Below are 24,811 nucleotides of genomic sequence, written 5' to 3' on the forward strand. Positions count from 1 at the left end.
GGACCATCAGGACATTCAGGGTCAACCTTTATTTTTGTTTCTCTATTTTCACTAATTTTATTCAACAATTTTATAGGATTATTTCCCTATATTTTTACAAGAACAAGTCATTTAACGCTTACTCTTACATTAGCTCTACCCCTATGATTATGTTTCATACTTTATGGATGAATCAACCACACACAGCACATATTTGCTCACCTAGTCCCTCAAGGAACTCCTGCAGTTCTTATACCATTTATAGTATGTATCGAAACTATTAGTAATATTATTCGACCTGGAACTTTAGCCGTTCGATTAGCAGCTAATATAATTGCAGGACACTTATTACTTACTCTTCTAGGAAACACCGGACCCTCCCTTTCTTATGCAATTGTATCTTTATTATTAATCGGTCAAATTGCTCTATTAGTATTAGAATCAGCAGTAGCTATTATTCAATCATATGTATTCGCAGTTCTAAGTACACTATACTCTAGAGAAGTAAACTAATGTCAACACACTCAAATCACCCCTTTCATTTAGTAGATTATAGTCCGTGGCCTTTAACAGGAGCAATCGGAGCTATAACTTCTGTATCAGGACTAGTAAAATGATTCCATCAATATGATATTTCATTATTTGCCTTAGGAAATATTATTACTATTTTAACCGTTTATCAATGATGACGAGATGTTTCTCGAGAAGGAACTTTTCAAGGATTACACACTCTACCTGTAACACTAGGGCTACGATGAGGAATAATTCTATTTATTTTATCAGAAGTTTTATTTTTTGTATCTTTCTTCTGAGCTTTTTTCCATAGTAGATTATCCCCAGCTATTGAATTAGGAGCTATATGGCCCCCTGCAGGGATTCAACCCTTTAACCCATTCCAAATCCCACTATTAAACACAGCTATTCTATTGTCCTCAGGAGTAACTGTAACATGAGCTCATCACAGTTTAATAGAAGGTAATCACTCTCAAGCAACACAGGGACTATTTTTTACAGTTCTTCTAGGGGTTTACTTCACTATTCTGCAAGCGTATGAATACATTGAAGCACCATTTACTATCGCAGATTCAGTTTATGGATCTACCTTTTTCATGGCAACAGGATTCCACGGAATTCATGTATTAATTGGGACAACCTTTCTTCTAGTATGCTTAATTCGCCATTTAAACAATCACTTTTCTAAAACTCACCACTTTGGATTTGAAGCAGCTGCATGATACTGACATTTCGTCGATATCGTCTGATTATTCCTTTATATTTCAATTTATTGATGAGGAGGATAATTAATTTTTATCTGTATAGTATATAAGTATATTTGACTTCCAATCCTTTTAGCTGGGTTTTATTCTAAGGATTTGATTTTAGAAGTTGTTTCTTTAAGTTATATTAATGTTTTTCTTTTTTCTTTATTTTTTTCTACTGGGCTAACTGTCTGTTATTCTTTTCGACTGGTTTATTACTCTATAACGGGGGAATTAAACTGTGGTTCTTTAAATATACTAAGAGATGAGGGTTGAGTTATGTTGCGAGGAATAAGTGGTCTATTAATTATGAGAATTGTGGGAGGTAGCATATTAAGATGGTTAATTTTTCCAACTCCTTATATGGTTTGTTTGCCTAGCCATTTAAAATTATTGACTTTATTTGTTTGTGTAGTAGGAGGAGTACTGGGATATTTAATTTCTAATGTTTCTTTATTTTATTTTAATAAGTCTTTACATAATTATTTAACTAGTTATTTTTCTGGTTCTATATGATTTATGCCTTATATTTCAACTTACGGGATTATTAATTATCCTTTGGTGTTAGGGATAAGAGTGTGTAAGTCTTTTGATCAGGGGTGGTCAGAATTTTTAGGGGGTCAAAATTTATATAATGAGTTGGTTAAATATTCTCAATATGTATCTATTATACACAATAATAACTTAAAGATTTATCTTTTATTATTTGTTTTATGAATTATTTTCTTGTTTTCATTTTTTTTGATTTTTTATTCAAGTAGCTTAAAATAGAGCATAACACTGAAGATGTTAGGGTAATTAAATAATTCTTGGATGTAGTGCATTTTATTTAGTAATTTATAAAAATAGAAAATTTTATTTTTACAATGAAAATGTAATGTTTTTATTAAACTATATAAACAGAAGTACAAATGGAGTTTAACCATTAAAAGATAAAAGTTAGCAGCTTTTTCTTGAACGTCATACTTCCTTAATTGGAGGATATTCTCAGTTCTATCATTAACAGTGATAAGCCTCTTTTTGGCTTCAATTAATAACTAGTAATTTAACTAATACTTAAGTTTACTAGAATAAGGGTATTATATACCTAAAATTAGGTCGAAACTAATTGCAATAAATCGCTTCATATTCTTAATTATAAGGTAGATTGATATTTCAATACTTTTTGAATGCAAATCAAATGTTATAATTAACTACAACCCTAATTTGATCAATTTAGTATCCCTTGGTTTCATTCGTGGTATAGCCCGATAATTAAAATAATGATGAATACAATTCTTGTTGTAGCCCATATAGTAATATTAGAAATTGAAATAATTAAAATTATGGGTAGAATAAGAGCAATTTCTACATCAAAAATTAAGAAAATAATTGTAATTAAAAAGAACCGAAGGGAAAAGGGTAGTCGTGAAGAAGATTTAGGGTCAAACCCGCATTCAAAAGGAGAGCATTTTTCACGATCTGTTAATGCTTTTTTTGATAAAATAGAGGCTAGAGTTATAACTACGCTGGTAATAATAATTAAAATTGATGCTATAATAGCAATTGAAAAAATTATCTATACTACTAATTAGTAGACCTTATGATTGGAAGTCAAATATACTTATATACTATACAGATAAAAATTAATTATCCTCCTCATCAATAAATTGAAATATAAAGGAATAATCAGACGATATCGACGAAATGTCAGTATCATGCAGCTGCTTCAAATCCAAAGTGGTGAGTTTTAGAAAAGTGATTGTTTAAATGGCGAATTAAGCATACTAGAAGAAAGGTTGTCCCAATTAATACATGAATTCCGTGGAATCCTGTTGCCATGAAAAAGGTAGATCCATAAACTGAATCTGCGATAGTAAATGGTGCTTCAATGTATTCATACGCTTGCAGAATAGTGAAGTAAACCCCTAGAAGAACTGTAAAAAATAGCCCCTGTGTTGCTTGAGAGTGATTACCTTCTATTAAACTGTGATGAGCTCATGTTACAGTTACTCCTGAGGACAATAGAATAGCTGTATTTAATAGTGGGATTTGGAATGGGTTAAAGGGTTGAATCCCTGCAGGGGGTCATATAGCTCCTAATTCAATAGCTGGGGATAATCTACTATGGAAAAAAGCTCAGAAGAAAGATACAAAAAATAAAACTTCTGATAAAATAAATAGAATTATTCCTCATCGTAGCCCTAGTGTTACAGGTAGAGTGTGTAATCCTTGAAAAGTTCCTTCTCGAGAAACATCTCGTCATCATTGATAAACGGTTAAAATAGTAATAATATTTCCTAAGGCAAATAATGAAATATCATATTGATGGAATCATTTTACTAGTCCTGATACAGAAGTTATAGCTCCGATTGCTCCTGTTAAAGGCCACGGACTATAATCTACTAAATGAAAGGGGTGATTTGAGTGTGTTGACATTAGTTTACTTCTCTAGAGTATAGTGTACTTAGAACTGCGAATACATATGATTGAATAATAGCTACTGCTGATTCTAATACTAATAGAGCAATTTGACCGATTAATAATAAAGATACAATTGCATAAGAAAGGGAGGGTCCGGTGTTTCCTAGAAGAGTAAGTAATAAGTGTCCTGCAATTATATTAGCTGCTAATCGAACGGCTAAAGTTCCAGGTCGAATAATATTACTAATAGTTTCGATACATACTATAAATGGTATAAGAACTGCAGGAGTTCCTTGAGGGACTAGGTGAGCAAATATGTGCTGTGTGTGGTTGATTCATCCATAAAGTATGAAACATAATCATAGGGGTAGAGCTAATGTAAGAGTAAGCGTTAAATGACTTGTTCTTGTAAAAATATAGGGAAATAATCCTATAAAATTGTTGAATAAAATTAGTGAAAATAGAGAAACAAAAATAAAGGTTGACCCTGAATGTCCTGATGGCCCTAAAAGAGTCTTGAATTCTTTATGAAGTGTAAGAAGAATTGAATTTCAGAAGATGTGTCATCGTGAAGGTATCAATCAGTAGGCAGAAGGAATTAGGAGAAGTCCTAAAAATGTTCTTATTCAATTTAGTGATAAATTGAAAATACTTGATGAGGGGTCGAATACAGAGAATAAATTTGTTATCATTTTCAGTTTAAAGAAGTTGTTGAATACTTATTTGAGATTTCTGATTTAGGTGTTTTAGGAATTACAGAGTAATAATTTATTATACTAAACAAGATGAAAGTAATTGAAAAGATAATAAACAGACTTAATCAACCAATGGGGGCTATTTGAGGCACTAAAAAATATTAAATACTTTAATAATTTTAGTTTGACATACTAATGTTATTTTTTAACTAATTTTTTTCATTAGAAGTAAGTGCTAATTTACTATAAGATGGTTTAAGAGACCAGTACTTGCTTTCAGTCATCTAATGAAAATTATGAATTAGTTCTACTAGTTACTCATTTGATAAAATGATTCACAGGAAGGCTTTCAATTACAATGGGTATGAATCTGTGATTAGCCCCGCAAATTTCTGAACATTGACCGTAAAATAATCCAGGGCGATTTATTAGGAAATTAGTTTGGTTTAGTCGACCAGGGGTTCCATCCACCTTTACTCCTAAAGCTGGCACTGTTCATGAATGAATTACGTCTGCTGCTGTCACTAAAATTCGAATTTGTGAATTTATAGGTAAAACTACACGATTATCAACATCTAGAAGTCGGAACCCGTCTGTTGTTAATTCATTAGTTGGAATTATATATGAATCAAATTCTACATTCATAAAGTCTGAATATTCATAGCTTCAATATCATTGATGTCCAATAGCTTTTAATGTAACTGATGGTTCATTAATTTCATCTAGTAAATATAGTAGCCGAAGGGAGGGTAGGGCAATAAATAGTAGGACAATTGCTGGAAGAATTGTTCAAATTATTTCAATAGTTTGGCCATGTAAAAGGTTTCGATTAGTGTATGAATTAAAGAATAGTATAAATATTAAATACCCTACTAATGTTGTAATTATTACTAAAATTATTAAAGCGTGGTCATGAAAGAAGGTAAGTTGTTCTATAAGAGGAGAGGCTCTATCTTGAAGGCCAAGGGCAGCTCATGTTGTCATTAGTTTCTAATAAAAGTAAAGTACTTTATATATGGAGCTTAAATCCATTGCACTAATCTGCCATATTAGATAGTTAGTTAAAAGAGGCAGTTCTGAATAACTGTGTTCAGCTGGAGGGGTGTTTTGAAGTCATTCAATTGAGGAGCTAAGCTGTATAGGGTAAACTACTTGTCGTTGTGTTACTAAGCTTTCTCAAATGATGAATAAGAAGAATAGAATTCCTAGTAAAGAAATAGATGAACCAATAGTAGACACTACATTTCATGTTGTATAGGCATCAGGGTAGTCTGAATAACGTCGCGGCATACCCGCTAATCCTAAAAAGTGTTGTGGGAAGAATGTTAGGTTTACCCCAATAAATATAATAATAAATTGACTTTTCAATCATTTAGGATTTAATACTAATCCTGTAAAAAGTGGGTACCAGTGAACAAACCCTGCTATAATAGCAAAAACTGCTCCTATTGATAGAACATAGTGGAAATGAGCTACTACATAGTATGTGTCATGAAGAATAATGTCTACAGATGAATTAGCAAGAACTACTCCGGTTAATCCTCCTACTGTAAATAAGAATACAAACCCTAGGGCTCATAGTATAGCTGGGGAATAGTTTAGTTGAGTACCGTGTAATGTGGCTAGTCAACTAAAAATTTTAATACCTGTAGGTACAGCAATAATTATTGTGGCTGAAGTGAAATAGGCACGAGTGTCTACATCTATACCTACTGTGAATATATGGTGAGCTCATACAATAAATCCTAATAAACCAATTGCTATCATAGCATAAATTATTCCTAGAGATCCAAATGTTTCCTTTTTTCCTGACTCTTGACTAATAATATGAGAAATTATTCCGAATCCTGGAAGAATTAAAATATAAACTTCTGGATGTCCAAAGAATCAAAATAAGTGTTGGTAAAGAATAGGATCTCCTCCCCCAGCAGGGTCAAAAAAGGAGGTATTTAAGTTTCGATCTGTTAATAATATAGTAATAGCTCCTGCTAAAACTGGCAATGATAGTAAAAGTAACAGGGCTGTTAATACAACTGCTCAAACGAAAAGAGGTATTCGGTCAAACGAAATTCCTGTAGATCGTATATTAATAACTGTTGTAATGAAATTTACTGCTCCTAAAATCGATGAGATACCAGCTAAGTGAAGTGAGAAAATAGCTAAATCAACTGAAGCCCCTCCGTGTGCAATAACAGACGATAGGGGTGGGTAAACTGTTCAACCTGTACCAGCTCCGTTTTCTACTATACTTCTCACTAATAGTAGTGTAAGGGAAGGGGGTAGTAATCAAAATCTTATATTATTTATTCGTGGGAATGCTATATCGGGCGCACCTAATATTAAAGGAACAAGCCAGTTTCCGAAACCACCAATTATAATCGGTATAACTATAAAGAAAATCATTACGAAAGCATGGGCTGTTACAATTACATTATAAATCTGATCGTCTCCGATTAATGCTCCGGGATGCCCTAGTTCAGCTCGGACTAAAATTCTAAGGGATGTTCCGACTATCCCTGCTCAGGCTCCGAAGATAAAATATAAAGTTCCAATATCTTTATGATTTGTTGAGAATAGCCATTGTCGCGATTAAATGGCTGAAGATTAGGCGATAGACTGTAAATCTATTTATAAGAATTTATTCTTTTTAATCATTTACAGTAATTTAACTAATATTTAAGGTTGGCTTTATAGTCAATAATGACATTAGACTGCAATTCTAAAGGAGTAATAAATTACTAAGGCTTAAAAGATTTATACTTATATTTATAGCTTTGAAGGCTATTAGTTTAATTAACTTAAAGCCTTGTATGCTGTAATTTATAAGAATAAATAAACCGTGGAAACTAAAATTAGACTAAATGTGGAGATAAACGATAGGACTAGTATTAATTTAAAAGAAATATTGTTGATAACTATATTAATAGTTCAATTATTTTCTAATAATTAAGCATAAATGCCCGAAACATAGTCGTAGATAAAAAAATAAGGTAATTAGTGTTATAACTGTTATAATCGTTATTAACATATATTGACTTTTTAGTACTAAAAGTTGAATCACTAGCCACTTAGGTAAAAATCCGATAAATGGGGGCAGTCCACCCAGTGAAAGTAGGTTTAAAAATAAAATGAACTTAAGGATTTTAGAATTGAAGAATGAATTAAATAGTTGGTTAATATGGAATATCTTAAAATTGTTGAATATAAAGGTTAAGCTGAATGATAAAAATGTATAAAAAGAAAAGTAAATACACCATATTGATTCATTCGCTTGTATAGCTGCTAGTATTCATCCTAAGTGGTTGATTGATGAAAAGGCTATTAATTTTCGCAGAGATGTTTGATTGAGCCCTCCTAACGATCCTGTGATAGTTGAGGCAATAATTGCTACAAAAATAAAGGTGTTTTGTGTTGTGTAAGAGATTAGTATTAGAGGGGCAATTTTTTGTCATGTTATTAAAGTAAGGGCGTTTATTCAAGAGAGTCCCTCTATAACATTAGGGAATCAAAAATGAAACGGTGCTGCTCCTCTTTTTAATAGTAGTGAAGAAATAATAATTAAATTACTGTAAGAAGAATTGTCTTGGGTAATTGGGTAATTATTCAAGTATATTAATATAATAGCAAACAGTAGCACTGCTGATGCTATGGCTTGAGTTAAAAAATATTTTAATGAGGCTTCTGTAGACGTTAAGTTATTACTATTTATTAGGGGGATAAATGATAACAAATTAATTTCTAGCCCTATTCAGGCACCTAATCAAGAATTAGATGAGACGGTAATTAGGGTTCCTGTTATTAAGATAAAAAAGAATATAATTTTTGCTGAATTATTAAAAATTAAAAAGAAAAGGATTAGAACCTTTATAAATGGGGTATGAACCCAGTAGCTTAGTTAGCTTATCTTTTTATTTAACCTAATGTTGATTTTTAATTTAATAGGTATATTTTTTATAGTTATCGCTATTTTAATAAATAAGGTATATTTTGGTGTATGATGCACAAAAGTTTTTGATACTTTTAGAAATAGTTTAATTCTATTAAATATAATGAATGCAATACTGATTGCATTATTTACCCTATCAAGGTAACCCTTTTATCAGGCAATTCATTGAATGAAATTAACTTATTTCAAATGAAATAGGCTGTTTTCATCTAATTTTTTTTTTTTTTTTTTTTTTTTATACTTACATTTAAGTTGTATACATACCTTAATTAAAAATTATTTTTTAAGTATTTAAATAAATAAAAAAAGTACTGCTTTAAAAATTAATTTTTGTTAATCTAGATAACTTAAAATTCCAATATAGACATTTCCGAGAATTAAAAGATCAACTTCATATAAATAGATAAATGATTATAATAAATTTATTTTTAATATTAATTTATAACAATGTTTATAATGTTAGATTATATTATATACTAATAAATTGATAATACTGTTATTCATCTATGAATCTTAAGGTTTTTTTATATGAATATAGATATCTATTAATTAATTAAATATTTATATACATATATATATATATTAATCTTAACTTGGTATATCGTTTATTTATTTTTAATATTTATATAAGTATAATAAATAAATTTACATTTAAAATAAATACATGATAAAATATTTATAAATAAATTTAATATTTATAAAATTTATTAAAAAAAAAAAAAAAAATTAGATGAAACTTAAGTATTAGTTAAATTACTAGTTATTAATATAATTTTTTTTTATTATTTAATTTAATTATTATTTCAATTTGTATATTATTTTTTTTATTATTAATATTTATTTTTATAAATATGGATAGATTTAAAATTAATTTTAAAAATTAACAGTAAGATTTAATTTAGTTGATTTTTTATAATAGATTAAGTTTCATCTAATTTTTTTAATGAAAAACGGTATATTACTTAGGGGGTAATTGCTGATTAAGAGAAACTACTAATCAGTTTTATTTAAGGTTTTTAATCTAATTTTTTTTTTATTAACTTAATAACGTTATTTATTTTAATATTTATATTTATTGTTGTTATATATTGATTATTAATTTAACTAATATTAAAGTTTTATTTTGGCTTTGTATTTTATTATTGATTTATTTTATATGTAAGTTTTTGCGTGTATTTTTATTTATTTAAATAGTAAATAAAATTTAATTATATTCTCAGTAAATAGTATTATTAATCAAAGAAATTTGGAAATAGTAATTTCATAGAGTATTGGCTAAATTTGTGCCAGCAGCCGCGGTTACACAAATAATGCGAATAAAATTTGTTTGGTGTGAGTTAAAATTTATTATATGAAAATAACATTAAATTTATTAGGTGAAATTTTAAATTTAAAAAATTTTTTTATAAAGGTTTTGAAGCTTGTAAATTTTAGTTATAAACTAGGATTAGATACCCTATTATTTAAAATGTAACTTTAATCACTAAGGTAGTAGTAGTTATGTTCTTGAAACTTAAAAAATTTGGCGGTATTTTAGTCTATTCAGAGGAACCTGTCCTGTAATTGATAATCCACGATGTACCTCACTTAAATTTGTTTTTCAGTTTATATACCGTCGTTATCAGAATATTTTATTAGAATAATAATTTTCTATAATTTTTATAAGAATTTATATCAGATCAAGGTGTAGCTTATATTTAAGTAGAGATGGGTTACAATAAATTTATTTAAACGGATCTAATTTTGAAATGTTTAGTGAAGGTGGATTTGATAGTAAAATTTTAAAGATTGTTAATTTGATTTTAGCTCTAGAATATGCACACATCGCCCGTCGCTCTTGCTATTAAGGCAAGATAAGTCGTAACATAGTAGATGTACCGGAAGGTGTATCTAGAATGACAATTTAAAGCTTATTCAGTAAAGCATTTCATTTACATTGAAAAGATTTTTGTGCAAATCAATATAAATTGATCAAAATTTGCTTATTAATTTATTTTGTTTTTAAATTTAAGGTATTAAAAATAATTATATAATTAAATGTTTTAGTAATTTTTAATGAAAAATAATATTAATAATAGTTGATTAGTATTGTGAAAGATAGTTGAAATATTTTGAAAAATTTTTGTATTAAAAGAAAATTTAATTTATTGTACCTTGTGTATCAGGGTTTATCAAATAATTAATATGTATATATTAATCTCGATTTTATAAGAGTTAATAGTTTATTAAAGTTAATGTGTCAAAATTATTTTAAATAAATTATTAGAAATGAAATGTTATTCGTTTATAAAGGTATCTAGTTTTTTTAGAAATAAATTTAATTTACAGGTTTTTGATTTTTTGGTTATTTATTTAATTGAAAAATTTATTTATTTGAATATCTTAAGGGATAAGCTTTAAGATAAATTATTAAAAATTAATAATGTTAATATAAAATGTATGCTTAGAATTAGCAACCATTATAAAGTTTGTTATAAATTATTTTATAAATTATATTATTTATTATATTTTAATTTATTTATAAAAATTTTTTATTAATAAAATATAAAAAGAAATAATGATAGAATTAGTATATTTTTGTTTATATAATTTTAAATGATAAGTTTGTATAAAGAACTCGGCAAAAATTTTACCCGCCTGTTTAACAAAAACATGTCTTTTTGAGTTATTTTAAAAGTCTGACCTGCCCACTGAAATTATTTAAATGGCCGCAGTATTCTAACTGTGCAAAGGTAGCATAATCATTAGTCTTTTAATTGAAGGCTGGTATGAACGGTTGGACGAGGTATAAGCTGTTTCATATAAATTTATAATAGAATTTTATATTTTAGTCAAAAAGCTAAAATTTAATTAAAAGACGAGAAGACCCTATAAATCTTTATATTTTAAGTTGTTTAAATTTTTTAGATTAATTTTATTTTTATAATTTAGAGTATTTTGTTGGGGTGATATTAAAATTTGATGAACTTTTAGTTGTTAAAAATCATTAATTTATGAGTTATTGATCCATTAATAGTGATTATAAGATTAAGTTACTTTAGGGATAACAGCGTAATTTTTTTGGAGAGTTCATATCGATAAAAAAGTTTGCGACCTCGATGTTGGATTAAGATATATTTTTAGGTGTAGCCGCTTAAATATTAAGTCTGTTCGACTTTTAAATTCTTACATGATCTGAGTTCAGACCGGCGTAAGCCAGGTTGGTTTCTATCTTTAATTCATTATAATACCTTAGTACGAAAGGACCAGGTATTAGAATAATAATATTTTATATGACGAATATGATTAATTTATACTATTTTGGCAGATTAGTGCAATAAATTTAGAATTTATTTATGTAATTTATATTACAAATAGTACTTGTTTTTTATAGAATTTATTTTATCAATTATTGGAAGTTTAATTTTGGTAATCTGTGTTTTAGTTAGAGTGGCTTTTTTAACTCTTTTAGAGCGTAAGGTTTTAGGTTATATTCAGATTCGTAAGGGACCAAATAAAGTGGGTTTAATAGGGATTCCTCAACCTTTTTGTGACGCGATTAAGTTATTTACTAAGGAACAAACTTACCCTCTTTTATCAAATTATATTTCTTACTATTTTTCTCCTATTTTTTCTTTATTTTTGTCTTTGGTTGCTTGATTGTGTATTCCTTTATTTGTTAAGTTATTTTCGTTTAATTTGGGATTATTATTTTTTTTATGTTGTACTAGATTAGGGGTTTATACTGTTATAATTGCTGGTTGATCTTCTAATTCTAATTATGCATTGTTAGGGGGGTTGCGAGCTGTGGCCCAGACTATTTCTTATGAAGTTAGAATAGCTTTGGTTTTATTATCTTTTGTGTTTTTAATTGGAAGTTATAATATTTTAGATTTTTTTTATTATCAAAAAACTATTTGATTTTTGGTAATTTTATTTCCTATTAGATTGGTTTGATTTTGTATTTGTTTAGCTGAAACTAATCGTACTCCCTTTGATTTTGCAGAAGGTGAATCAGAATTAGTTTCTGGATTTAATATTGAATACAGAAGAGGGGGATTTGCTTTAATTTTTATAGCTGAATATGCTAGAATTTTATTTATAAGTATATTGTTTTGTGTAATTTTTTTGGGGTGTGATGTGTTTAATATTATATTTTATATTAAGTTAACATTTATTTCATTTGTTTTTATTTGAGCTCGAGGTACTTTACCTCGATTTCGTTATGATAAATTAATATATTTAGCTTGAAAGAGTTTTTTACCTTTTTCATTAAATTTTTTATTATTTATTATTGGGTTAAAACTATTATTGATCTATTATATGTGGTTAATAAAATTTAGTAAAGTCAATAGAAAGGTTGATTTCTATCTTATGTTTTCAAAACATACGCTTGTTCAAGCTCATTAACTAATTAATTAAGTTGTCTCATCATTTATTTACTAAGGGGTTGATAATATAATATAAGAAGTAGATTACAGTTAAGATTTGACCTACTAATACATAAGGTTCTTCTACAGGTCGTGCTCCAATTCATGTTAATAAAATTACAGTTACAACTATAGTTCAAAATAAAATTTTATTGATGGGATAGAATTGAATACCCCGGAATTTTCTTAAGTGGTAGAAAGGGAGAATTGCTAGAATAGCAATTGACAGAACTAGGGCAATTACCCCTCCAAGTTTATTAGGAATAGACCGTAGAATTGCATAAGCGAATAAGAAGTATCACTCTGGTTGAATGTGTACTGGGGTAACCAGAGGGTTGGCGGGGATAAAATTATCTGGGTCTCCTAGTAAGTATGGATTAATTAGCGTTAGCAGGATTAGTGCTGCGATTATAATAACAAATCCTACAATGTCCTTGTAAGAGAAGTAGGGATGAAAGGGGATTTTGTCAATATTAGAATTTAGACCAATTGGGTTATTAGACCCGGTTTGGTGAAGAAAAAGTAGGTGGATTAAAGTTATTGCTAATACAATAAATGGTAAAATGAAGTGGAATGTGAAGAATCGAGTAAGTGTGGCGTTATCTACTGCAAATCCTCCTCATACTCATTGAACTAGATCAATTCCTAGATAAGGGATAGCTGATAATAAATTAGTAATAACTGTGGCTCCTCAGAAGGATATTTGACCTCAGGGTAGGACATACCCTATAAATGCTGTTGCTATTACTAAGAATAGGATCAGTACTCCTACTAATCAGGTAGGGGTAAATAAGTAAGACCCGTAGTAAATTCCACGTCCAACGTGTAAATAGATGCAAATAAAGAAAAATGATGCACCATTAGCATGAAGAGTTCGAAGTAATCACCCGTAGTTTACATCACGACAGATGTGATTTACTCTATTGAATGCTAAGTTGATGTCTGCTGTATAGTGTATAGCTAAAAATAATCCTGTTAGAATTTGAATAATTAAACACAGGCCTAATAAAGATCCGAAGTTTCATCAGGCTGAAATGTTAATTGGAGCTGGAAGATCTACTAATGCATTATTTGCAATTTTAAAGAGTGGGTGTTGGGTTCGTAAAGGTTTGTTCATTAGTTTATTTGTCGAAGAGGTCCATAAAATAATTTAGTAATTTTTACAACCGCAATTAATGTGACTAATAGGTAGTTTATTAATAGAATAGTAATAAAATTTGTTGGATAATTATATAGTTTGTGAAGATTTAAAGAGTTTTCAGAGACAGTTAGATTAAAGTTAAGTAAAGGTTGTATTTCTAAATTTTCAATAAATGGGGATGTTGATAACTTATCTGTAAATATGGCAATTATTGTAAGGGTTAAAATAGTTATTATACAGATGGTTGTTAATTTTATAGATAGGGAGAATATTTCATTTGATGCTAATGAAGTTACATAAATAAATAGTACAAGTATACCTCCTAAAAAAATTAAAAATAAGGTGTATGAAAATCAGAATCTTTTAGCTATTAATCCGGTGATTAAACAAATTTGCAATGTTTGGATTAATAATATTAATCCTATAGCTAAAGGGTGATTTATTTGAATAAAAATTAATCTTGAGACTAGTGTTGAAGAGTATAAGAAGAGTTGTATAATTTCAGGAGGTAGTTTATTTAAAATATTAATTTTGGGGATTAATGATAAAGTTATTTCTTTTCTCTTGAAGTTTTAAAAGATATAGTCTTATTTTTGGTTTACAAGACCAATGTTTTTATTAAACTATTAAAACTAATGTTAATGAGTTTATATTGAGGATTACCTTGTTTTTTATTTTTAATAGGAATTTTTGTTTTTGTTTCTAATCGCAAACATTTATTATCAATGCTTTTAAGTTTGGAATATATTGTATTAAGTTTATTTTTTCTTTTGTTTATTTATTTAAATTTAATAGACTATAGAAGATTTTTTAGTATAATATTTTTAACTTTTAGAGTATGTGAAGGTGCTTTGGGTCTTTCTATTTTAGTTTCTATAATTCGTACACATGGGAATGATTATTTTCAGTCATTTAATGTATTACAATGTTAAAATTGATTTTTATAATACTTTTTATTAGTCCTATTTGTTTTATGAACGGTTTATTTTGAATGGTTCAGAATTTATTATTTATTGTAACTTTTGTTTTTATTGCTTTAAATTATTGTACTAATTATTTTGTAAATATTTCATATTTTTTAGGATTTGATGTTATTTCTTACGGCCTTATTTTATTAAGATTTTGAATTTGTACACTTATACTTAGTGCTAGTGAATCTGTTTATAAATATAATAATTATAAAAATTTGTTTTTATTTAATATTTTAATTTTGTTAATTTTTTTAGTGTTAACTTTTAGAAGAATGAATTTGTTTATGTTTTATTTATTTTTTGAAAGAAGACTAATTCCTACTTTATTTTTAATTTTAGGCTGGGGGTATCAACCAGAACGTCTTCAAGCTGGAGTTTATTTATTGTTTTATACGTTGTTGGTTTCTTTACCTATGTTAGTAGGAATTTTTTATTTATATAATAATTTAAATACAATAAATTTTTATTTATTAAGTAATTATATACTTAATTATGATTTGTTATATTTATCTTTAATTTTGGCCTTTTTAGTTAAAATGCCTATATTTTTAGTTCATTTATGGCTTCCTAAGGCTCATGTTGAAGCTCCAGTTTCAGGGTCAATAATTTTAGCTGGTATTATATTGAAGCTAGGGGGGTACGGATTGTTGCGGGTTTTCTCTTTTTTACAGTTGAGAGGTATCAAATATAACTATGTATGAGTTAGAATTAGATTAGTGGGGGGAGTTTTAATTAGTTTAGTTTGTTTACGTCAAACGGACTTAAAAGCCTTAATTGCTTATTCATCTGTTGCCCATATGGGAATTGTTTTAGGGGGTCTAATAACTTTAACGTATTGGGGTCTCTGCGGTTCTTACACTTTAATAATTGCTCATGGGTTGTGTTCATCTGGGCTATTTTGTTTAGCCAATATTACATATGAGCGATTGGGAAGTCGAAGTTTATTAATTAATAAGGGATTATTAAATTTTATGCCTTCAATGACTTTGTGGTGATTTTTATTAAGAGCTTGTAATATGGCTGCTCCTCCTTCTCTAAATTTATTGGGAGAAATTTCTTTATTAAATAGAATTGTAAGTTGATCTTGGGTTACAATAATTTCTTTGTCTTTATTGTCTTTTTTTAGCGCTGCCTATACTTTATATTTATACGCTTATAGTCAACACGGAAAGATTTTTTCAGGGGTTTATTCATTTAGAGGGGGTAAGGTTCGTGAATTTTTTTTATTGTTTCTTCATTGATTTCCTTTAAATTTATTAATTTTAAAGAGAGATATCTGTTTATTTTGACTTTAGATCTAAATAGTTTATTTAAAATATTGATTTGTGGTGTCAATGAAATGATGCTTGTCATTTTAGATCGTGAAATATTTGTCAATTTGTAGAATTAGATTTTTAATTTTAATTACTATTAGAATTAGTTTTTTTAGTTCTAGTTTAGTATTTTTGTTAAATGATTATTCTTTATTTTTAGAGTGAGAAGTTGTTAGTTTAAATTCAACTAGAATTGTAATAACTTTTTTGTTCGATTGAATGAGATTACTATTTATGTCTTTTGTTTTGTTAATTGCTTCTTTAGTAATTTATTATAGAAAGGAGTACATGAGAGGAGATATAAATATTAACCGTTTTATTATATTAGTTTTAATATTTGTGTTGTCTATGATGTTGTTAATTATTAGCCCTAATTTAATTAGAATTTTGTTAGGGTGAGATGGGTTAGGGCTGGTATCTTACTGTTTGGTTATTTATTTTCAAAATGTTAAGTCTTATAATGCTGGGATACTTACTGCTTTGTCTAACCGGATTGGGGATGTGGCCTTTTTATTGGCTATTGCTTGAATGTTAAATTATGGAAGTTGAAATTATATTTTTTATTTGGAAAGTATGAAGGATAGCGTTGAAATAGAAATTATTGGAGCATTAGTTATATTGGCTGCTATAACTAAAAGAGCTCAGATTCCGTTTTCTTCTTGATTACCTGCTGCTATAGCAGCTCCTACCCCTGTATCGGCTTTAGTTCATTCTTCAACTCTAGTAACTGCTGGGGTTTATCTATTAATCCGATTTAATATTTTATTAAGAGGTGTAGCCGCTTAAATATTAAGTCTGTTCGACTTTTAAATTCTTACATGATCTGAGTTCAGACCGGCGTAAGCCAGGTTGGTTTCTATCTTTAATTCATTATAATACCTTAGTACGAAAGGACCAGGTATTAGAATAATAATATTTTATATGACGAATATGATTAATTTATACTATTTTGGCAGATTAGTGCAATAAATTTAGAATTTATTTATGTAATTTATATTACAAATAGTACTTGTTTTTTATAGAATTTATTTTATCAATTATTGGAAGTTTAATTTTGGTAATCTGTGTTTTAGTTAGAGTGGCTTTTTTAACTCTTTTAGAGCGTAAGGTTTTAGGTTATATTCAGATTCGTAAGGGACCAAATAAAGTGGGTTTAATAGGGATTCCTCAACCTTTTTGTGACGCGATTAAGTTATTTACTAAGGAACAAACTTACCCTCTTTTATCAAATTATATTTCTTACTATTTTTCTCCTATTTTTTCTTTATTTTTGTCTTTGGTTGCTTGATTGTGTATTCCTTTATTTGTTAAGTTATTTTCGTTTAATTTGGGATTATTATTTTTTTTATGTTGTACTAGATTAGGGGTTTATACTGTTATAATTGCTGGTTGATCTTCTAATTCTAATTATGCATTGTTAGGGGGGTTGCGAGCTGTGGCCCAGACTATTTCTTATGAAGTTAGAATAGCTTTGGTTTTATTATCTTTTGTGTTTTTAATTGGAAGTTATAATATTTTAGATTTTTTTTATTATCAAAAAACTATTTGATTTTTGGTAATTTTATTTCCTATTAGATTGGTTTGATTTTGTATTTGTTTAGCTGAAACTAATCGTACTCCTTTTGATTTTGCAGAAGGTGAATCAGAATTAGTTTCTGGGTTTAATATTGAATATAGAAGAGGGGGATTTGCTTTAATTTTTATAGCTGAATATGCTAGAATTTTATTTATAAGTATATTGTTTTGTGTAATTTTTTTGGGGTGTGATGTGTTTAATATCATATTTTATATTAAGTTAACATTTATTTCATTTGTTTTTATTTGAGCTCGAGGTACTTTACCTCGATTTCGTTATGATAAATTAATATATTTAGCTTGAAAGAGTTTTTTACCTTTTTCATTAAATTTTTTATTATTTATTATTGGGTTAAAACTATTATTGATCTATTATATGTGGTTAATAAAATTTAGTAAAGTCAATAGAAAGGTTGATTTCTATCTTATGTTTTCAAAACATACGCTTGTTCAAGCTCATTAACTAATTAATTAAGTTGTCTCATCATTTATTTACTAAGGGGTTGATAATATAATATAAGAAGTAGATTACAGTTAAGATTTGACCTACTAATACATAAGGTTCTTCTACAGGTCGTGCTCCAATTCATGTTAATAAAATTACAGTTACAACTATAGTTCAAAATAAAATTTTATTGATGGGATAGAATTGAATACCCCGGAATTTTCTTAAGTGGTAGAAAGGGAGAATTGCTAGAATAGCAATTGACAGAACTAGGGCAATTACCCCTCCAAGTTTATTAGGAATAGACCGTAGAATTGCATAAGCGAATAAGAAGTATCACTCTGGTTGAATGTGTACTGGGGTAACCAGAGGGTTGGCGGGGATAAAATTATCTGGGTCTCCTAGTAAGTATGGATTAATTAGCGTTAGCAGGATTAGTGCTGCGATTATAATAACAAACCCTACAATGTCCTTGTAAGAGAAGTAGGGATGAAAGGGGATTTTGTCAATATTAGAATTTAGGCCAATTGGGTTATTAGAGCCGGTTTGGTGAAGAAAAAGTAGGTGGATTAAAGTTATTGCTAATACAATAAATGGTAAAATGAAGTGGAATGTGAAGAATCGAGTAAGTGTAGCATTATCTACTGCAAATCCTCCCCATACTCATTGAACTAGGTCAATTCCTAGATAAGGGATAGCTGATAATAAATTAGTAATAACTGTGGCTCCTCAGAAGGATATTTGACCTCAGGGTAGGACATACCCTATAAATGCTGTTGCTATTACTAAGAATAGGATTAGTACCCCTACTAATCAGGTAGGGGTAAATAAGTAAGATCCGTAGTAAATTCCACGTCCAACGTGTAAATAGATGCAAATAAAGAAAAATGATGCACCATTAGCATGAAGAGTTCGAAGTAATCATCCGTAGTTTACATCACGACAGATGTGATTTACTCTATTGAATGCTAAGTTGATGTCTGCTGTATAGTGTATAGCTAAAAATAACCCTGTTAGAATTTGAATAATTAAACATAGGCCTAATAAAGACCCGAAGTTTCATCAGGCTGAAATGTTAATTGGAGCTGGAAGATCTACTAATGCATTATTTGCAATTTTAAAGAGTGGGTGTTGGGTTCGTAAAGGTTTGTTCATTAGTTTATTTGTCGAAGAGGCCCATAAAATAATTTAGTAATTTTTACAACCGCAATTAATGTGACTAATAGGTAGTTTATTAATAGAATAGTAATAAAATTTGTTGGATAATTATATAGTTTGTGAAGATTTAAAGAGTTTTCAGAGACAGTTAAATTAAAGTTAAGCAAAGGTTGTATTTCTAAATTTTCAATAAATGGGGATGTTGATAACTTATCTGTAAATATAGCAATTATTGTAAGGGTTAAAATAATTATTATACAGATGGTTGTTAATTTTATAGATAGGGAGAATATTTCATTTGATGCTAATGAAGTTACATAAATAAATAGTACTAGTATACCTCCTAAAAAAATTAAAAATAAGGTGTATGAAAATCAGAATCTTTTAGCTATTAATCCGGTGATTAAACAAATTTGTAATGTTTGGATTAATAATATTAATCCTATAGCTAAAGGGTGATTTATTTGAATAAAAATTAATCTTGAGACTAGTGTTGAAGAGTATAAGAAGAGTTGTATAATTTCAGGAGGTAGTTTATTTAAAATATTAATTTTGGGGATTAATGATAAAGTTATTTCTTTTCTCTTGAAGTTTTAAAAGATATAGTCTTATTTTTGGTTTACAAGACCAATGTTTTTATTAAACTATTAAAACTAATGTTAATGAGTTTATATTGAGGATTACCTTGTTTTTTATTTTTAATAGGAATTTTTGTTTTTGTTTCTAATCGCAAACATTTATTATCAATGCTTTTAAGTTTGGAATATATTGTATTAAGTTTATTTTTTCTTTTGTTTATTTATTTAAATTTAATAGACTATAGAAGATTTTTTAGTATAATATTTTTAACTTTTAGAGTATGTGAAGGTGCTTTGGGTCTTTCTATTTTAGTTTCTATAATTCGTACACATGGGAATGATTATTTTCAGTCATTTAATGTATTACAATGTTAAAATTGATTTTTATAATACTTTTTATTAGTCCTATTTGTTTTATGAACGGTTTATTTTGAATGGTTCAGAATTTATTATTTATTGTAACTTTTGTTTTTATTGCTTTAAAAACAAATTATTGTACTAATTATTTTGTAAATATTTCATATTTTTAGGATTTGATGTTATTTCTTACGGTCTTATTTTATTAAGATTTTGAATTTGTACACTTATACTTAGTGCTAGTGAATCTGTTTATAAATATAATAATTATAAAAATTTGTTTTTATTTAATATTTTAATTTTGTTAATTTTTTTAGTACTAACTTTTAGAAGAATGAATTTGTTTATGTTTTATTTATTTTTTGAAAGAAGACTAATTCCTACTTTATTTTTAATTTTAGGCTGGGGGTATCAACCAGAACGTCTTCAAGCTGGGGTTTATTTATTGTTTTATACGTTGTTGGTTTCTTTACCTATGTTAGTAGGAATTTTTTATTTATATAATAATTTAAATACAATAAATTTTTATTTATTGAGTAATTATATATTTAATTATGATTTGTTATATTTATCTTTAATTTTGGCCTTTTTAGTTAAAATGCCTATATTTTTAGTTCATTTATGGCTTCCTAAGGCTCATGTTGAAGCTCCAGTTTCAGGGTCAATAATTTTAGCCGGTATTATATTGAAGCTAGGGGGGTACGGATTGTTGCGGGTTTTTTCTTTTTTACAGTTGAGAGGTATCAAGTATAATTATGTATGAGTTAGAATTAGATTAGTGGGGGGAGTTTTAATTAGTTTAGTTTGTTTACGTCAAACGGACTTAAAAGCCTTGATTGCTTATTCATCTGTTGCCCATATGGGAATTGTTTTAGGGGGTCTAATAACTTTAACGTATTGGGGTCTCTGCGGTTCTTACACTTTAATAATTGCTCATGGGTTGTGTTCATCTGGGCTATTTTGTTTAGCCAATATTACATATGAGCGATTGGGAAGTCGAAGTTTATTAATTAATAAGGGATTATTAAATTTTATGCCTTCAATGACTTTGTGGTGATTTTTATTAAGAGCTTGTAATATGGCTGCTCCTCCTTCTCTAAATTTATTGGGAGAAATTTCTTTATTAAATAGAATTGTAAGTTGATCTTGGGTTACAATAATTTCTTTGTCTTTATTGTCTTTTTTTAGCGCTGCCTATACTTTATATTTATACGCTTATAGTCAACATGGAAAGATTTTTTCAGGGGTTTATTCATTTAGAGGGGGTAAGGTTCGTGAATTTTTTTTATTATTTCTTCATTGATTTCCTTTAAATTTATTAATTTTAAAGAGAGATATCTGTTTATTTTGACTTTAGATCTAAATAGTTTATTTAAAATATTGATTTGTGGTGTCAATGAAATGATGCTTGTCATTTTAGATCGTGAAATATTTGTCAATTTGTAGAATTAGATTTTTAATTTTAATTACTATTAGAATTAGTTTTTTTAGTTCTAGTTTAGTATTTTTGTTAAATGATTATTCTTTATTTTTAGAGTGTAGTTATTACAATTCTAGTTGAAGTTGTTAGTTTAAATTCAACTAGAATTGTAATAACTTTTTTGTTCGATTGAATGAGATTACTATTTATGTCTTTTGTTTTGTTAATTGCTTCTTTAGTAATTTATTATAGAAAGGAGTACATGAGAGGAGATATAAATATTAACCGTTTTATTATATTAGTTTTAATATTTGTGTTGTCTATGATGTTGCTAATTATTAGCCCTAATTTAATTAGAATTTTGTTAGGGTGAGATGGGTTAGGGTTGGTATCTTACTGTTTGGTTATTTATTTTCAAAATGTTAAGTCTTATAATGCTGGGATACTTACTGCTTTGTCTAACCGGATTGGGGATGTGGCCTTTTTATTGGCTATTGCTTGAATGTTAAATTATGGAAGTTGAAATTATATTTTTTATTTGGAAAGTATGAAGGATAGCGTTGAAATAGAAATTATTGGAGCATTAGTTATATTGGCTGCTATAACTAAAAGAGCTCAGATTCCGTTTTCTTCTTGATTACCTGCTGCTATAGCAGCTCCTACCCCTGTATCGGCTTTAGTTCATTCTTCAACTCTAGTAACTGCTGGGGTTTATCTATTAATCCGATTTAATATTTTATTAAGAGGTAGATGGTTGGGTGATTTATTGTTGTTGCTTTCTGGACTAACTATATTTATGGCAGGGCTAGGGGCTAATTTTGAATTTGATTTAAAGAAAATTATTGCTCTTTCTACGTTAAGACAGTTGGGTCTTATAATAAGAATTTTATCTATAGGATTTTATAAACTTGCTTTTTTCCATTTATTAACTCACGCTTTATTTAAAGCATTGTTATTTATGTGTGCCGGAGCCATTATTCATAACATAAATAACTCTCAAGACATTCGGTTGATAGGGGGGTTAGGTGTATATATGCCCTTGACTTCTGGGTGTTTTAATGTGGCTAATTTAGCGTTGTGTGGGATACCTTTTTTAGCTGGGTTTTATTCTAAGGATTTGATTTTAGAAGTTGTTTCTTTAAGTTATATTAATGTTTTTTCTTTTTTTCTTTATTTTTTTTCTACTGGGCTAACTGTCTGTTATTCTTTTCGACTGGTTTATTACTCTATAACGGGAGAATTAAACTGTGGTTCTTTAAATATACTAAGAGATGAGGGTTGAGTTATGTTGCGAGGAATAAGCGGTCTATTAATTATGAGAATTGTGGGAGGTAGTATATTAAGATGGTTAATTTTTCCAACTCCCTATATGGTTTGTTTGCCTAGCCATTTAAAATTATTGACTTTATTTGTTTGTGTAGTAGGAGGAGTACTGGGGTATTTAATTTCTAATGTTTCTTTATTTTATTTTAATAAGTCTTTGCATAATTATTTAGCTAGTTATTTTTCTGGTTCTATATGATTTATGCCTTATATTTCAACTTACGGTATTATTAATTATCCTTTGGTGTTAGGGATAAGAGTGTGTAAGCCTTTTGATCAGGGGTGGTCAGAATTTTTAGGGGGTCAAAATTTATATAATGAGTTGGTTAAATATTCTCAATATGTATCTATTATACACAATAATAACTTAAAGATTTATCTTTTATTATTTGTTTTATGAATTATTTTCTTGTTTTCATTTTTTTTGATTTTTTATTCAAGTAGCTTAAAATAGAGCATAACACTGAAGATGTTAGGGTAATTAAATAATTCTTGGATGTAGAGCATTCTATTTAGTAATTTATAAAAAAGAAAATTTTATTTTTACAATGAAAATGTAATGTTTTTATTAAACTATATAAACAGAAGTACAAATGGAGTTTAACCATTAAAAGATAAAAGTTAGCAGCTTTTTCTTGAACGTCATACTTCCTTAATTGGAGGATATTCTCAGTTCTATCATTAACAGTGATAAGCCTCTTTTTGGCTTCAATTAATAACTAGTAATTTAACTAATACTTAAGTTTACTAGAATAAGGGTATTATATACCTAAAATTAGGTCGAAACTAATTGCAATAAATCGCTTCATATTCTTAATTATAAGGTAGATTGATATTTCAATACTTTTTGAATGCAAATCAAATGTTATAATTAACTACAACCCTAATTTGATCAATTTAGTATCCCTTGGTTTCATTCGTGGTATAGCCCGATAATTAAAATAATGATGAATACAATTCTTGTTGTAGCCCATATAGTAATATTAGAAATTGAAATAATTAAAATTATGGGTAGAATAAGAGCAATTTCTACATCAAAAATTAAGAAAATAATTGTAATTAAAAAGAACCGAAGGGAAAAGGGCAGTCGTGAAGAAGATTTAGGATCAAACCCGCATTCAAAAGGAGAACATTTTTCACGATCTGTTAATGCTTTTTTTGATAAAATAGAGGCTAGAGTTATAACTACGCTGGTAATAATAATTAAAATTGATGCTATAATAGCAATTGAAAAAATTATCTATACTACTAATTAGTAGACCTTATGATTGGAAGTCAAATATACTTATATACTATACAGATAAAAATTAATTATCCTCCTCATCAATAAATTGAAATATAAAGGAATAATCAGACGATATCGACGAAATGTCAGTATCATGCAGCTGCTTCAAATCCAAAGTGGTGAGTTTTAGAAAAGTGATTGTTTAAATGGCGAATTAAGCATACTAGAAGAAAGGTTGTCCCAATTAATACATGAATTCCGTGGAATCCTGTTGCCATGAAAAAGGTAGATCCATAAACTGAATCTGCGATAGTAAATGGTGCTTCGATGTATTCATATGCTTGCAGAATAGTGAAGTAAACCCCTAGAAGAACTGTAAAAAATAGTCCCTGTGTTGCTTGAGAGTGATTACCTTCTATTAAACTGTGATGAGCTCATGTTACAGTTACTCCTGAGGACAATAGAATAGCTGTGTTTAATAGTGGGATTTGGAATGGGTTAAAGGGTTGAATCCCTGCAGGGGGTCATATAGCTCCTAATTCAATAGCTGGGGATAATCTACTATGGAAAAAAGCTCAGAAGAAAGATACAAAAAATAAAACTTCTGATATAAA

The 24,811-nt window shown here is 28.1% G+C and overlaps 1 protein-coding gene and 2 pseudogenes across 1 annotated transcript; 1 reads left to right on the forward strand and 2 right to left on the reverse strand.

Annotated features, from left to right (window-relative positions):
- Positions 1-4,626: 4,626 nt before the first annotated feature.
- Positions 4,627-5,335, reverse strand: LOC120779986 (annotated as a pseudogene).
- On the reverse strand, positions 4,627-6,938 carry LOC120779979 (annotated as a pseudogene).
- Positions 6,939-16,212: 9,274 nt separating this feature from the next.
- Positions 16,213-23,407, forward strand: LOC120779984 (NADH-ubiquinone oxidoreductase chain 5-like). Its single transcript, XM_040112278.1, is given in 2 exon segments — positions 16,213-16,888; positions 22,396-23,407. A coding segment is annotated over 1 exon segment (927 nt). The 5' UTR covers positions 16,213-16,888; positions 22,396-22,445; the 3' UTR covers positions 23,373-23,407.
- Positions 23,408-24,811: the final 1,404 nt, after the last annotated feature.

The sequence above is a fragment of the Bactrocera tryoni genome, unplaced genomic scaffold (assembly GCF_016617805.1).
Source record: "Bactrocera tryoni isolate S06 unplaced genomic scaffold, CSIRO_BtryS06_freeze2 scaffold_120, whole genome shotgun sequence".
Lineage (NCBI taxonomy): Eukaryota > Metazoa > Arthropoda > Insecta > Diptera > Tephritidae > Bactrocera > Bactrocera tryoni.